Source organism: Chrysemys picta, chromosome 2 (assembly GCF_011386835.1).
Source record: "Chrysemys picta bellii isolate R12L10 chromosome 2, ASM1138683v2, whole genome shotgun sequence".
Taxonomy (NCBI): Eukaryota; Metazoa; Chordata; order Testudines; family Emydidae; genus Chrysemys; species Chrysemys picta.
The window spans coordinates 187,662,702-187,679,292 of record NC_088792.1 but is presented as its reverse complement, the minus strand read 5'-3'; the positions used below and the strand labels follow the sequence as shown (position 1 = coordinate 187,679,292).

The 16,591-nt window shown below is 41.6% G+C and overlaps 1 protein-coding gene and 1 long non-coding RNA gene across 3 annotated transcripts in view; one reads left to right on the top strand and one right to left on the bottom strand.

The window, feature by feature from the left end:
* The window catches only part of LOC103305839 (uncharacterized), a 40,117-nt gene extending 26,920 nt beyond the window's left edge, over nucleotides 1–13,197 (top strand). The window contains exon 2 of the long non-coding RNA XR_010598792.1: nucleotides 12,752–13,197. This is a non-coding gene — a long non-coding RNA (uncharacterized LOC103305839). The remainder of the gene's footprint in view (nucleotides 1–12,751) is intronic.
* The window catches only part of PARD6G (par-6 family cell polarity regulator gamma), a 100,250-nt gene that overhangs the window by 2,898 nt on the left and 80,761 nt on the right, over nucleotides 1–16,591 (bottom strand). Inside the window, exon 3 of one of the 2 annotated variants that reach the window (XM_042860467.2) lies at nucleotides 13,427–13,480. The exons of the other annotated variant lie outside the window; for it this stretch is intronic. Coding sequence (XP_042716401.1) covers nucleotides 13,427–13,480 — 54 coding nt within the window. The remainder of the gene's footprint in view (nucleotides 1–13,426; nucleotides 13,481–16,591) is intronic. 2 annotated transcript variants of the gene reach the window in all.

Below are 16,591 nucleotides of genomic sequence, written 5' to 3'. Positions count from 1 at the left end.
GGAGTGACTGACTCCAATCAGCAAAGAGATGCATAAACATGCTTGGTTATGGAGTTATATATTCTATGTAAAGAGTTAATGCGGCAACTCTGAAAAATGCTCCAAGAGCCACAGAATAACAGATGTATCTAAAATCCTTACCCTAGTTCCCAATACAAATACGGTATCATATTTTAACATGCATTCATTGGAGGGATTTCCTCAGAAGTTCAAGAGGGCTAGCACTTCTCAGACATAAGTGTTGGTTAATTCTACTGTTGGAAGACAAGCCTCTAAAGATAACAAGTGGTAAACAGTGAGAGACTAATATTTTGGTAAGTACCAGTAAGCTTTCATTCTTTCCCTCCCACAGCACCAATGGTTTGGGTGTATCAATGTGTATTTGATGAGGAGTAGTCTCTCTCTCTCTGCTGGACTTTGTCAAAACCCAAAAGTGTTTGGGAAAAAAACAAGGTTTAGAACCAAATTTTACAGAAATGCTTAATGTCTGATCCTTTCTGATCAGTTTTTCAAGAGGATTATGGAGATTTATATGATGAATAATTAGAAGATGAAGACTATCAGGATGATTTTAAAGTAAGTTATATTAAGTTATCCAGCTGTTAAAAGAAACTGAAGTTCTTGGTCAGAGAAAGATCATTTATGTTATTTTCTTCTAGTTGCATAAAACACCCCATTAATGTCCAAATTCTCTGTTGCCCTACACCCCATTTGCACGGACTATGTTAGCACAAAGTGGCCACAAAAGTAGCTGTAGGGCTCTCCCCCTCAAGAATACCTCCAGTGCAAGGGGCACCTCTTGGGCAGGTTTGCAACATTTAAGGCTTCTCCCTTTTTTCTCTCATTACAGGTCCCTCAAAGCCATACCAGCTGCTCTGCTACATTACCTTAGTATGCACCATGCTGTGGCATCGTAACTACTCCAGAGCCAACCCATAGGATAAGCATTATCATCTTCCCCCCCCCCCCTCAACCCCCCACTCAGTGCACACTGGCAAAGTTATTACCTGTTAACATCTGAAATGTTTAAATTATCCAAATATTAAAAAGTCTGAAACATTGCCAGGAAGTGGCCAGAGCCAGGATAGCGATAATGTAACGATATAACTTTCTTATTCAACAAATCAGCCCCAGGCACATTCAGAGCTGCACTTATTTTACTGACCAACAGTAAAAGAAATTTTTGGTAAGCAGAAATTAGAGACTCTTTTCTGCTTCCCTCGTTGACAGAATTCTCAACTAAATTTCATCTACAGAATCTCCATCATCGTTGAGCATTTGTGAGCCAGAAAGAACCCAGATTGTCTTCAGATTCCAGAAAGTTTGCAAGCAGTTTATTGTGAGCCCTGAAAACTGAAGAAATTTGATGTAGACTGTAATGACAAGCATAGACTCTCACTACCAAGCCCCACCTCCAAAGTCAACACTTGCCGCCTCCCCTTCTCCCCCCAACTCCACCTTGCTGGTAAAATTGTTAGAAGTGCCTGAGGGAGAGGTGGATGGGTGGAAAAGATTTAAAAAAGTTCTTCCTCAACCATAACTAAAGCATTGTGGTAGCAACACTATTTTACTTCAATGAAAAACAATGAAAGTTTAAATGACTAAATTGTGCAGATTTTGGTCAAACCCAAGATTAAGTAGCAATGTTTTAATTGATATTTAAAATAGATGAAAACCAGTTTAATTTAGAACTTCCCTCTGCAGTGTTAGAACCATCCCCCCATTATGCTAGTTCATGAGAACCAGAAAGAGATTCTGTTTCACTTTACCCATATTGCAATAAACGTACACTAGTCAGAGTACCTAACCATCCACTCACTCACAATATCGACAACATAAATGGTGAAAAGTAATGTTTTTCAAAATCACTGTTTTAATACTGGAAGGCAGACTTGCAAAATTCTACTTATCCAATTAGCTAAGAAGAATCTGATATCGTAATTTTCTTTACACGTCAGTGAGTAGACCAGTGGTTCTCAACCTATTTACCATTGTGGGCTGCATATTACCTGTATGGCCCTGAGGATGTCACATGGGCTGCAGTTCTGTGCCGATTGCGCCACAAGCGGCCCGTGGGCCACAGGCTGAGAACCACTGGAGTATACCGTGCATGGACTGATTTACATGACAATTTGCAAGATTGTTTTGAGGCAATATGAATGCCACAACTAAAGAAGAGTATACAAAGACACAGATATCCCAACATGTATAGTCATGATATCCATGCAACAAGTTCCTTTAGTTTCACAACTATAAGGGCGGGGGAAGACTGAGACCTGAATTTGTTTTGCTCTTTTGACCTTCTCACGTGCACTCAGCCTACTAATCCATCTTCTGAGATGACTGCCCACATTCCTAACCTCTGAGCAGCTTTATACAGCTACCTTTTTTAATTAAAAAAGAACCTACCACAGAAATGGTTTTTCTTTTCCTCCAAACATGGATAAAAGCAGGCTTTACATTACAAATCACACAGGCTACATTCAGTGCAGGTCCACTGACTCTTTTAGGGTTTAGTATTTCATGACCAGCTTGCACTAGAAACCAAACCAATGTCTCATGGACACACTGGGATTTCCAATTTTCTGGTAGTGTCAAACAGTAGTTTTTAGCCCTGGCCAGTCATACAATATTAGTTCTTAAAATCATACCATTTTCATTTCTAGAAAACTAAAGTTTAATTTCTGGATGTTATTACCAAATGTTGTCACTCCAAAGCCCCAGGAACTACGGCAGCCATTTGGCTTTGGAGATAGAGAGATCAAAATAAGCTACAAATTAAAGTTTTCTAGAAGAGCTCAAATACAAAATACATGATGGGCGATGACATAGCTTTTGTTGGGATGCCCTGCTATCTCGCCAACAACTATACATGCAACAATTGATCTCTGTACTGCAAATTTTTCTAAAAGGGATTATTCTTGCTTTATCCTACAGGGAAGTAGTTCCATTGAAATTTGACATCGGTTTTCATGACAGCAGAATGGTGTCAATCACACATGTGCAGGATATACCAGAAAAACAGTGATGAGGGTGGAAGTGAGGAGAGTACTTACTGGCTAAGTCAGTTCCTTTACATATAAAAGTTCTCTCTTTTCCAGTTTGCCCTAGTGTGCAAGTCTCTGTCAAACTGTGGTTTATTACTGAAAGTCAGCAATAAACTGTTCAAAAGTCAAATTGTCTGTGACACTGCACTAATTACACAGGTACACAGTTAACAGGGGTTAGGAATATAGTAGTGAATAAGTTCTTGGAGTTTCTTCATCATAAAATTTCAGGAAGTACAGTAATTCCATTTTACTTAATGGAGTGGATCATGTTTGATTACTGGTTCTTAATGAGGATGAACAATTACTGGGTGAAAACTTGTAATATTCCACACAAGGCAAGCTGGCAGAATTCTCCACCCTACTTAATCATTCTGATGTGGAATAAAATTGATCCCTCTGTGGGTCAAAGAGGTCAGTGTTTCTGTAAACTTCTGCACAATGCTGAGAACATTGTCTAGAGGTCCTGTGAGTCAGATTACATAAATAAGAAAAAAAGTGACCCCTGCATGCAGCTACAGTGTAAGAATTAAAGTAAATTAAAACGGACTGATGCTATTCACAGGTGACAGGAAGGAAGAACTAGACCAGCGGTTCTCAAATTGTGGGTCAGGACCCCATTTTATGGGGTGGCATTAGACTGACTGGGGACCCAGGGCCAAAGCTGAAGCCCGAGCCCCACCACCCAGGGCTCAGGCTTTGGCCTCCGCCCTGGGCAGCAGGGCTCAGTTTACAGGCCCTGCCCAGGGATGAAGCCATTGGGCTTTGGGCCCCCCTACTCAGGGTGGTGGGGTTTGGACTTTGGACCCCCGGCTCAGAGCAGCAGGGCTCGGGTGGGCTGAGGCTTCAGTCCCCACTCTAGGGGTCGTGTAGTAAATTTTTGTTGTCAGAAGGGCATCGCAGTGCAGTGAAGTTTGAGAACCCCTAAACTATACTTCTGGGTGCTGAATCTGAACACTGGATCGATTTCTTATCGAAGTGTTATAAAGAGACTGCTTGAAGCTCTGGCAAGCATAAAATGCAATGCTTACTGATTGATTAGAGAAGTGTCCAGGATCTGACAGATCACACTGCTATCACCGAAATACAGAAGACTCAGACATGAGTTTTAACTATGCTGACAATTTTTATTTCTTGTAAAAAATTTTAAAATGTCAGAAAGAAGGGCTCCTGAACTTGTCAGTTCCATTCCATCTAACTTCCCAACATAATGCTGCACATACAGAAATACCTTGGAATTTTTCTGTAGACACCTATTATATTATTACTGTTCCTCTTTCCCATAGGGCATTTACTTTTAGTGCATTTTGCGAAAAATTCCATTACTGAGCAGTCTGTTGGACACTTGAAATATTTTTGGCTGCCCCCTCACTTAACAATAAAGGGTTGTTTTTTTTTTTTTTTTTTTAAATAGTGAGATGTATCTCACTGTTAAAATTAAGACATCTTTTTATTAGTGAAGACGCAGTCTTGCACAGGCGTTCCTGTAGAGCACCCTTCCTCGGGCATTTGCGATTACCAGGATTTTGTTTATGTTGGTGGAACTACCTCTCCTTGTCCCACAATATTGAAACCTGGTCCAACAGCTCACTCCCAAGTCTGGAAACTTTTTCCAGCACAGCTTCTAAGTTTTGTCAACGACTTCAAGCTAAAAATACATTTTTAGCAAGGAAAGCATCATCCCAAAATACAGCATGTGCGCAAATACCCATGGCACCCATTAGTTACTCCCGTAACAAATTTGTATTCTGCCTCAGGCTGACTGCTTACAGAACATAAATATTTACCTTCCTAGTGGCCATTGGGAATATTCCCCTGGAGTCATGTAATTAATTCACAAACAAATAAATAAATATATCACAGGGGAGCATATTTAAATAGCTATTTATAAGGGAGAAGATAACTGCTTAGACCATCTGGTTTTAGCCAAAAAAGTATTGTATTTCCTTAATTTACATGAAACAAGAAATTATAGACCTTCTGAAGCAACACCAGGAGCACCACTCCCATTGCTTGGACAGCTGCTTTTCATAGGAACTGCCTGCCAGGCTGAATACCAAAGCTTAGCCAGATAAGATTATATAAACAAGCTGAATTCCACAGAGAAGCAGACTGCCAGTCTCCTATAGGAACAGTTCATTTTAGACACTACATTTTCAGAGTGTGCATACTCTTGGCTTATTATTTCCTCTGGGAACTGTGGAACATTAGTGACAGCTCTGGAAAGTACTTCAAAGACAAAATTACTTCCACTAGGGAGAGCAGCACTTCAGGCAGCTTGGGAATAAGGCCAATGACTCATTAGTAGCAATGGGTTGCCCCTCAATCCAATAGATCTCCATTACTGAATGTTAAAATAAGCAGAGGTCCTAGAACAGTTTGCGGGAGACATTATGTTTAGCCCTTCAGCCCTCCTGTACACCCACCTACAAACACTATTAATATATTTTACCATAATATGGTTTATGTAAAACACATTGACCGTGTTGATTTTAGACACACTTAGGTACACTTGCACCCTAAACTCTACAGAATGAAAACAAGAGTACACCTCTACCCCAATATAACACGACCCGATAGAACACAAATTTGGATATAACGTGGTAAAGCAGTGCTCCAGGGGGGCGGGGCTGCGCACTCTGGCAGATCAAAGCAAGTTTGATATAACCTAGTTTCACCTATAACGCGGTAAGATTTTTTGGCTCCCGAGGACAGCGTTATATTGGGGTAGAGGTTGTACTGTGACATGATCAAGCAACACAGAGGTTGGCAGGAGAAACATCTTCAGCCAAATGAGATCTGGTGCAAATAGCATGCAAAGGGATTAAAAGGAAACAGACATGAGGTGAAAGGCTTAGGTAAGTTCCTGGGTCTAGATCAGTGATGAATGAGTAATTGGGGGGGGAGGGGGGGGAGAGAGAGAGAGACTAAGCTAGTGTTCAAATGAGCCTTTTAATTATTATGCTGAAGTTAAAAAAAAAAAATCATTCTCCAGTAAGCCCCAGATAAGCTAAGTTTATGGTTTGATGAAGAACTGGTTGTACTTACTGTTCTATTTAAAGTAACTTCTCAATTTTCCCCTTTGATAATACTGTACAATGTGTTCAAAGAAACTGGACAGAATAGAGTCCTATTTTTCAGATGATGGAGTAACCTGGCTGTCTTAGCTGCGCCCCACACAGAGGAGTTTTCAAACAAAGAACAGGACAAACAAATAGTCTCATTAAGTTAATAAAACAAACAATCACAGGAGAAAGTGTTGAAATTCTTGCGTTTCTCTTATATGCTTCCAACCTCAACACATCTTACATTTTATAGGATAAAAATTGAAAACTAACGTGTTTTTAGTAGTAACAAAAACTGCAAATGCTTCAGTACGCGTGTTCTACTGTATAGAATGACAACAGAAAGGGGAAACTTTATACTTGAACAGTATGGTTGGTAGCCCCTGCTGCTGATTCTGGTCAACAGCAGTTTCTGTTAAAGACAACCTGTCATGGTGATTCAATATTAAAAAGGATTTATTCACCTTTCAAAAACATGAAATGGACATTAACATGTTTGTAGAGTTTAAAATTTGAAGAGCCACAAGTGGTGCGTCTCTCTCTTCTTCTTCTCCCCCTGCCCCCTCCCCACCCCGTTTAAGCCCTGTGAACATTCTAGTCTCTTCAGAGTGGCCAACATTTTGCTTCTTGGCCTACCAAGCTATCGAAGACAAAATGTAACTATAACTATGTTAGCCTCAAGGCTTCTCTTCCTTTTCCAGCATCATCAGCAACTGTGATATTAATAATTCCACAATTTTGGGCCTTTTTTCAAGGCTGCTTGAGAATTTTCTTGCTTACAAGTTCTGGCTGGGCTGCCTGCTGTTGGTGCAGCTGACCACCAGATGCCACTCTTCTGCTTACTGAATAATCCTGTCTGCTGCTGTGTGCCGGGCCCGGTGCTTCTTCAAATGTCTGGTCTCTGACTACCCCTGTACACGCCACTTCTCAGGGGCTGTTCAGAGTATGGCCACAGGCTGATTAAGTTGTCTGAGCTTGCCCTATGAAATTGGAGGTTTGGGGAATATGAAAAGTATGCTGCCAGGTCCCTAGTCTTGTACTTCTCAAGCTTTCTCCACCTGCCGAGCCCAATGGCTGCAAAGCACTCCTCCAGCCCAGCAGTTTGGGGCTCCCGAGGCAAGAGGAGGTATTTGACCCCTAATTTAATTTGGTATCTGGAGAGGCAGGTGGCCAGTAGAGTGGTCACTATGCAATACTTCCTCTCAACGAATGCTCACACCCAGCTGTCACAGGTGTGCAGCTGTGTAAAAAATGATTTTATGTAGTCCATTCTTTCCAGTTGTGAGAAGACATTTTCTCATTGGATAAATATTTGTCCAGAAAGCAGCTTCTGTTTAAGTTTTTCTCCCCTGGCAGTTTTCGCTATCTTTTATGAAGCAAAGATAGAGGAGTTTGCTGTTACGAATTTTTAATTCAAAGCAAGAGGTCTTTCCCTGGCCTGGATTTCACACTTCAACAATAAGTGCAAAGTAATGCACAGGGGAAAAAATAATCCCAACTACACATATACAATGATGGGGTCTAAGTTAGCTGTTTCTATCCAAGAAGGAGATCTAGGAGTCACTGTAGATAGTTCTCTGAAAACTTCAACTCAGTGAGCAGCAATGGTCAAAAAGAATGTTAGGAATTATTAGGAAAGGGATTAAAAAAAAATAACAAAAAATCTTAATGCCTCTTTAAAAATCCATGGTGCGTCCAAACCTTGAATACTGTGTCCAATTCTGGTCACCCCATCTCAAAAAGGATATGGTAGAACTGGAAAAGGTTCAGAGGTGGGCAAAGATGATTAAATGTATGGAATAGTTTCCATACAAGGAGACATTAAAAAGATTAAGACTATTCAGTTTACAAAAGAGATGACTAAGGGAAGGTATTATAGAGGTCTATAAAATCATGAACGGTTGGGGGAAAGTGTTATGTACCCTTTCCCACAATACCAAAACTAGGGGTCACCTGATGAACTTAATAGGCAACAGGTTTAATACAAACAAGAGAAAGTACTTTTTCCAAACAAAGCACAACTAACCTGTGGAACTCATTGCCATGGGATGTTGTGATGGTCAAAACTATAACTGGGTTCAAAAAAAGAACTGGATAAATTCATAGAGGCCCATCAATGGCTATTAGCTAAGATGGTCAGGGATGCAACCCTATATTTGGAATGACCTTAACCGTCTTACTACCAGAAGCTGGGTGTGAAAGACTGTTTCCTTAGAGGTTTTTAAGGCCTGGCTTGACAAAGCCTTGGCTGGGATGATTTAGTTGGCGTTGGTCCTGCTTTGAGCAGGGGACTGGACTAGATGATCTCCTGAGGTCTCTTCCAACCCTAATATTCTATGATTCTATGACGGGACAGATCATTCCATAATTGCCCTGTTCTGCACACTCCCCCTGAAACTCTGGTATGGGCCACTGTCAGCGACAGGATACTGAGCAAGATGGGCCCTGGTCTAACCCAGTATGGCAGCTCCTATGTTTTCTGCTGTTGTAAAATGTTTATTATAGGCAGGAACAACCATTCTCTCTTTAAAAAGCAACAGAGGGTCCTGTGGCACCTTTGAGACTAACAGAAGTACTGGGAGCATAAGCTTTCGTGGGTAAGAACCTCACTTCTTCAGACTTGCATCTGAAGAAGTGAGGTTCTTACCCACGAAAGCTTATGCTCCCAGTACTTCTGTTAGTCTCAAAGGTGCCACAGGACCCTCTGTTGCTTTTTACAGATTCAGACTAACACGGCTACCCCTCTGATACGTTCTCTCTTTATGGCCGTAAGATGGCCCATATAAGACCATTTTGTCAGACAACTCTAAGTTGCAACAACTGAAGCAGAGAAAGTATTTTTTAAATAAAAGCATTATTCCTGCCAGGAAAACGAGAAGTTTCAAGAGGTTATATTTCTCCCACCTCTCCAAATACAGCCTTCACAGATGTGTTACTCCATTCACAGCTGACAAAGCCAGTGCAACAAGCTGATTGCTTTGGGGGAATCCGTCACCTAGTTAGCGAGAGCAGCAGGGTTCCCACACTCAGCATTACTGAGCTGACACCTGACTGGTGCCAGTTGTAGGGCACGGAGAATCACAGCTGCAGGCAGTTCTCCAGCTGGCCAGAGCCTGACAAATGAAATTCCATACTACTATGAATGCAGGCGGCCCCCTGACATTCCAGAAAGGGGGGGGGGGGAATCCCACCTAGCTGATGGAATTAAAGGGAGAGTAGTCTAACAGGGTAGTCTAGTAGTCATTTTCAAATCAAGGTGCATTAAAAAAAACCCAGACCTATAATCCTATAATTAAGTGCAATCTCTTTTCAGTGTGTAAATAGTCAATATGGAAACTGTAGCTCTGATCTAGTCCCGCCTTTAATTATTCTGTGTCTCCCAGTGAGTCTTGATCTGGAACACAAATATACAGTATGGTGCCATTTATTCATCCAAGTCATCAACTGATCAACAGATGTACCATTTTATCCCCATCTGGACACATACAAGTGCTGCATTTCTATAAGAATATACCTTTTTGAAGAAAAAGAGTGAGGGAGGACGGTATTACTATGCTGTGAAGCAAAGCTAAAGGAGGGAATCAAACTTTAATGGTTCCCTACAACCAACTCCAGTTGTAACAAAAGTGTGAACCCTATGTATTAATGACACAGTGAACTACACGTCAGTGTCCCTTTTGTGAAAAAGCATCCTGCATTACATTTTGTTTTAAAGCTACAATTAAGGGTATGTCTACACTACCCGCAGGATTGGTGGACAGCAATCGATGCAACAGGGTTCGATTTATCGCGTCTAGTCTAGACGCGATAAATCAACCCCCGAGCGCTCTCCCGTCAACTCCTGTATGCCAGCGCCACGAGAGGCACAGGCAGAGTTGACGGGGAGCGGCAGCAGCTGACTCACCATAGTAAGTCAATCTAAGTACGTCGACTTCAGCTATGTTATTCACTGAAGTTGCGTAACTCAGATCGATCCCCCCCCGAGTGTAGACCAGGGCTAAGATTTTGTGAGAGGTAAATATAATTGTTTTTCCCAGTGTTTAAAAAAGCAGAAAATACTTGAAACAACAATTCTGAAGTTTGGAAGGGAACAACAAGATGGGTAAACAGGGTTGGTAGGTGCTGCCAGGATACTGTTGGAATAATTAATTGTGATATCTGGCATCATTCTATGATCTGCACGGAAGGCATCTTTCTTAATTTGTACTCAAACAGGGAACTCTTACTCTGTGGAGAAGGCTGATCTGGGAGAAAAACAAGATTATAGAATTTATTAATATCAGAGGGAGTTTGAAGAAGCAATTGATGATTTGCAAGGGGAGTAGAAGGCCATTGGACAGCATAGGAAGCAGAGAGAGGAAAAACAGGTAGCTCATTTGAAGAGGATTTACAGTCCTCTACAAAGGTTTAAACTGCCCCAAAGAGACAGTATTGGAATGAATCAGTACAACTTTTCTACAGACATCTACATGAAAAGTTAAAAGTGGAGCTTTTCCCTTCTTTTAATCTTTTCAACTTTTCCCAGAACTGCAAAGGTTCATCTCAATGAGACCTGCCATTGTAGTGGTACTTGCCAGGAGGAAGAGCAGCATGCCAATATCAGGCCCAATCCTTCCAGATGGTGAGGCTCCCTCAAATTCCATTCGCAACATGATCGATCTGAAGTAGATCTTTACTCTTTGGGACTGGGCTCCATAGTGTGTCACAAAGTGCTAACCCATAGATAAATGGATGAGAAAAGTTATAGACTTTCAAAGATGTTTTAAAGTTCTGTTTACTGGTAAAGTTTGTGTAGAAAGTGATATTTGCAAAGAAAGGCTGCTCCAGTGGGTAGGACACTACCTTAGGTCTTGGGAGACCAGGATTAAGTCCTCTCCCGCTGTGACGTCAGGTAAGTCACTTGGCCCCTCTGTGCCTCAGCTCCCCATCCATAAAATGGACATAATAGTTCTTCCCTACTTAAAAAGGTGTTATGAGGATTAAGGATTGTGAGGTGCTCAGATACTAAAGGTAGCGGGGCCCCACATAAGTACCAGAGACAGACACAGTAAACCAGTGTTAAAGAGAGGTTCTAGTAAACAGTATTTCTCTTAGCACAGAAAGCTGCCAGCCTCTCTGGTGCATTCCTCTGCTGAGTAACGCTTCATTCATCATGAGCTAGTTGAGACAGGCAAGATGGCAGCTTCCTGTTCCTTCAGTAGTTACTGATTTTAATGTATAGGTAGTGTTTTCTCTAAAAATTGGACATTTGTATTTAACGAATCAATAAATACTTCAAAAGGAAAACTGACATGTATCTTTTTAAACATGGAAGTTTAAAGTTTCTAAAACCAAGCCTCACCTTTTTTCAGGACGAGACACGTTTTCAAGTGGTTGTAAAAGACATCTTTAATACCACATTTTACATTTTATTCTCTCTCTCTTTAAAGAATACCAACACTACAGAACAGATACGTGTCCAATAATGGTTTGGTCAGTTTTAACTATTGTGCGAAGATGGGTGTTTCCTTCAGATGTGGTACTAACATTTACATTGTTTACATAACCCTTTTCTTGTTGTTGCCATTAGCTGGCAGATTATAACCCACATATGTATACACACTACCCCTTATCTCAGAATTAAAAGGTTCCAAATTAAGTGTGGCATAAAACATTAATTACAGCATTCTTCTCTCAAGTCCTGACCTTTGGGAGCCTCCCAAACTTTGTGGGCTGAAATTAAATTAGTCACAAGATAAACACTTGTCATGGGTCAGCCTTCTAGCCTAATGGGTCTGCACAGCTGTATCTTCTCTCTAATCAGTTCTATGCAGTTGCTGTTCAGGATACGATAGGCCTTTTAAAACTGGCAGGCTAACCCCTCCACCTGCACACCAGAGGATAAATAGCGCTGCACTCCAAACTGGCAGAAAGGTTTTGACTCATTTATCATAATCGAACAGGAACACACTGCAGTGACTTACAGGAGACAAATTCCATTTCCAATCCCTTGGCTCCCCGGATGACAGCATTACAAAGGCTGGTGGGAGTGCTCAGAATCATTCAAGAACAACTCCTCAGGCAGAATAAGGAGTGGCACTGATAAGTTCCAAGAGGGAGTCATACCCAGTCATCCGCAGTTAGGAGTATAGTTGGTAGGATCCAGTGCCTTGAAAACAGGTGTGTAGAGCGTGGGAAAACCAGCAGAGGAGGAAAGAATGCTGAGGACCAAAGCGGGGGACTCCTGGGGGAGAGGAGGGTGCCACAAAGCATTGCTTAGGCGAAGTACAAGGACCACAGAGAAGTTCCATTGCTGCTCAATGTGGCCACTTATTTAAATCGCAAGAGAAGCAAAGAAGTGGTTTAAAGGAGGGGCATTAAAATTTTAATTTTTGTAAAGTGGGTTTAGTGCCACCAAATCCAAGGTTAGTTCTCTTGGGTCTCTCTCCTGAAGAAGATATGGATTCATCTCCTCACAGGCAGAAATTTCTTTTTTTGGGGTGCAACTTTTGTCTCACACAACAGAAGAAATCAGATGGTCCTGACTGACGTCACTGGTGGCACATTCTAAAGCTATTGAACTCATTTCCTTAATGAGAAATGAATCTCGTCCTGACTAAATACAATGGTATGAAAATAGATTTTTTTCTTTCTTTTCAGGGTCCAATTATTCCTGGAGAGGCACAGCCCTGTGATGGAGACAGCGTGGAGCACTGGATTGCACTCTGCTTATTTCCTCAAATTGGAGGACGATGAGGCAGGGCCATGACACCTCCACCATCACCCCCTCAGCATAGGAGAGCATGCTGCACCCAGTAAAGGAATGTAGCAGCAGGTACACATTCCCTGTGTACTGGGGAACTCCGGTAGGCCTTCTGTCTCCAGAGACTGCAGCTGTACCTAAACTTCATGTACAGTGCAGGGGATTGTTCCTTGCATGTGTACCTCTCACATACCTGCATTAGGGATCAGGCACAACCTAGCCGTGTGTGTGTAAAATTGAAATCCTGCTGGATATAGGAGGAAACTGCACGATACACTCGTATGCTCACTTCAGAAGTGTTGTTTTTCTTTAAATATGTTTAATAAAATATTTCCACACAAAAGCTGCTAGTGTCTCCCCATCCCTACATGTATTTATGACTTGTCATCGCCTAAGGGATGTGACTGACAAGTTACAAAGTACTGCTCTTATCCTTTGCTATGACAACTGGTGCATTTGAACTGATACATATGGCGGGGGGGGAGGGTCTTGTGCATAAGGGGAGGCATCAGAAACACAAACCCTTCTTTTCCTAAGAAGTTTCACAGAAGGCTCAAGTGCAATTTTTTCACCTTTTAAATAAAGCAGCGTTCCTCTCATAACAAACACTCCCTTGGATCCTGGAGCTGAGAACAAAGTAAAAAATGTTTAACTATTTTCAAAACATTAGAATAGCAATATCCTTTCAGATTATTCACAAAAAGTTATTTCTTTATATAGAGAGAGCTCTCTGACTCCTGACCAGTTCAGCTCTTTGGATTTTGTGCCATTTCTACATAAAATTTGTGCCAATCTAGCAGAATGATCAGATCTCATACTAACTAGTTGTGTGAGATGTGCCAATATTGTCTGAATGATCACGCTAATATTTTGATACTGGAGATAAAAATGCTGCAGATGCTTTCTAAAACAGACCCTTTATCTGCTTATGTTGGCACGCATCGTAATATCTGAGCACTTTGAGGATAGATGACTGGTACTGCACATGCGAGACTATGATTTTTCAAACGCCCCACAACTGCTACAGTCACACTCACTAATTTTGGTACAGCTGCTGTGGATATTTTGTGCTTAAACCATATCCAGGCACTTCTCTCCATTCCCCACAACCTTCCAGTTTATCTTCCCAGGGACAACAACAGGCCATTTAAAAACTTGCCATCTAAATTGCTCTTTGCCCAGCTTTCAGGAGTTCCACATCCTTTAGGAAAATTATTAGAAAACCAAGATTACAGTTCTCCTGGACAACTCTCAGAATAGTCCCACTGGCTACATGGCTCACCACTCACTTGTTCACATTTTCCACTTATTCTGGATGAGCAGACAAGTGGTCTTTTCAAATCCTGATGTAGGCTCTCTAGAAAACGTTCAGTGTTGTATCTAAAGGCCGCAGAGTCAATACACTAGTCTAATGGAAAGGGTTCTGACCTATCTCCCATTTTATAAGTATGTTTTCCTTCGTTTCGTACAACAGAAAGAGCATTAGATCCTTGCCTAGACATACAAATGCAATCTCCTATTGTTAATCCAGAGCCTGAGCTTAGAAAAAACATATGGGTCCTGAAAGTATAGACAGTTTTCCAATCAAGTGCTTATAAGTCCCGGTAGGTTGCAAAATATAGGTTTAAAAAGCATCCGTCTTCTCTAATTTAAGAACTGTTTCCATAGTATATATTCAATGATTCACTAACAATACTTGGTACCTCTACAGTAGTGCATTCTCCCTCCCGTTGGAGCCCCAAGCTACTTGCTATTGTTTAGGTCACTTGCTTATATCTATTGAGGCAGTACCTAGAATCCCCAATCAAAGGTCAGGGATTCATTGAGTTAGGCTCTGTACCACAACGAAAAACAGTCCCTAACCGAGGGAGTCTAGGTGTCTGTCAAAAGACATTGAGGGTATAAGTCTACACAGCAACTAGACAGACTGTGCCAGCCGACTTGGGCTGTGGGGATGTTTTATTGCTGTGGAGACTTCTGGGCTGGGGCTGGACACTGGACTCTGGAACCCTCCCACCTAATAGGGTTCTAGAACTCAGGCTCCAGCTCGAACCCAGAAGTCTACACTGCAATGGAACAGCACCGCAGCCCAAACCTCGCAAGCCTGAGTCAGCTGGCACAGGCCAGCGGCAGGCTTTTCTTTACTGTGTAGACATACCCTAAGATGGCCTGACTGAGCCAAATGGAGAAATTGGACTTCATCCTCTCTCTAAATTTGATACCTTTTGTCCAATGCATTGGGTTACTGTAGCTATGAAGAAAGAATAAAAGGGAGATCCCAGGGTGGCATGGCTTTGACAAAGGCTCAGGCATACCTGGAATTCCTGTCACCACAAATTCCATGTGTCAGTCTTCATGCCTCTCCTATCCCGAGAGACAATACTGTAAGCCCCCAAAATTGGCTATAAATGAACTCTTTATGCTTGGGATCACCATATTGGCAGGGAAAAATATAATGACTTAAAAAAGTGTCTCCAAAGACTATATAATGTCCATTGACAAACAGATCCATCTATTCAAGGTAAGTACACAGACTATGTGGAGACATCGCTGCTTTTTCATCACAATGCGTGGGAGGGAAAGAGTCCAGCCAAACCACAAAATGTATAGATTTTGGATGAAAAGTAAATGATTTATACCATGGTAAACTCTGTAAGGAGTCACTGTAAAGAAGCATATCTGACACCAGGGGGATAATCATCTTACGTAGTAGCGCTGTGCATACGTAGATCTCCAAGTGCTAAAAAAAAAATTTACTGGGCATCAGGGATTAAGTTTGTATTGCAACAGATAAATTAGCTGAAAACTGAAGAATACACAAGTGGTTGTCTGAGATCCAAGCTCTGAACAATGCAGAAGGATTGTGGGGTTTTAAAGGCAATGTAGTACTGAGGATATAGAATGACATTGACAAATTATGCTGAATAGTTTATTTTTGTTTCCTGAATCCTCACAATCAAAGTATCTAAAACTATAAAAAGGTAAGCACTACTAACAAAACTTAATTCAGACAAACTTCAGCATACAGTTATGTCCTTGTCTAACGATGGGTCTACAGAGCAATTAAACACCCGCGGCTGGCCCGTGTCAGCCTGGTCTGACTCAGGCTCACAGGACTTCAGCTGCGGGATTGTAAAATTGCCATGTAGATGTTTGGGCTCAGACTGGAGCCTAAGCTCTGGGACTCCATGCGCCGGGTCGGATCCCAGAGACCGGGCTCCAGCTCAGCCCAAATGTATACACCACAGTTTTACAGCACAGTACCCAAGCCCTGTGAGTCTGAGTCCGCTGACACAGGCCAGGCACAGCTGTTTAACTGAAGTATAGATATATCCCACAGGTCTTCAATTCCTATCGGTAGTTTCAGATCTCCACTAATTTCTCCCCTTCCTCTTCATCTCCCTACCCTGTGGGTTCCTTCTGTGAAATTGTAAGTTTCTATCCTCCCTTCCCCCTCTTCCCCACTGCCAAAAAAACCCAAAAAACCAAAACCAAACAAAAACACCAACAAAAATTTTATTCCCTTCAGACAAAGCCAGTGTTCTTTGCCATGTCTGTCTTCACCTCACTTTCTAAATATTGTTTGACAATATCAGGAATTGCAAAATTTTTATTAAATAAGGCAGCATTACTAATTCTGTGCTAAATTCCCACAGTGGAAGCCAAACGGTGACAGATACAAGATATTTTATCTAATTACACACCAATCTTCAGCAAAATGAGATTAAGAAACACCA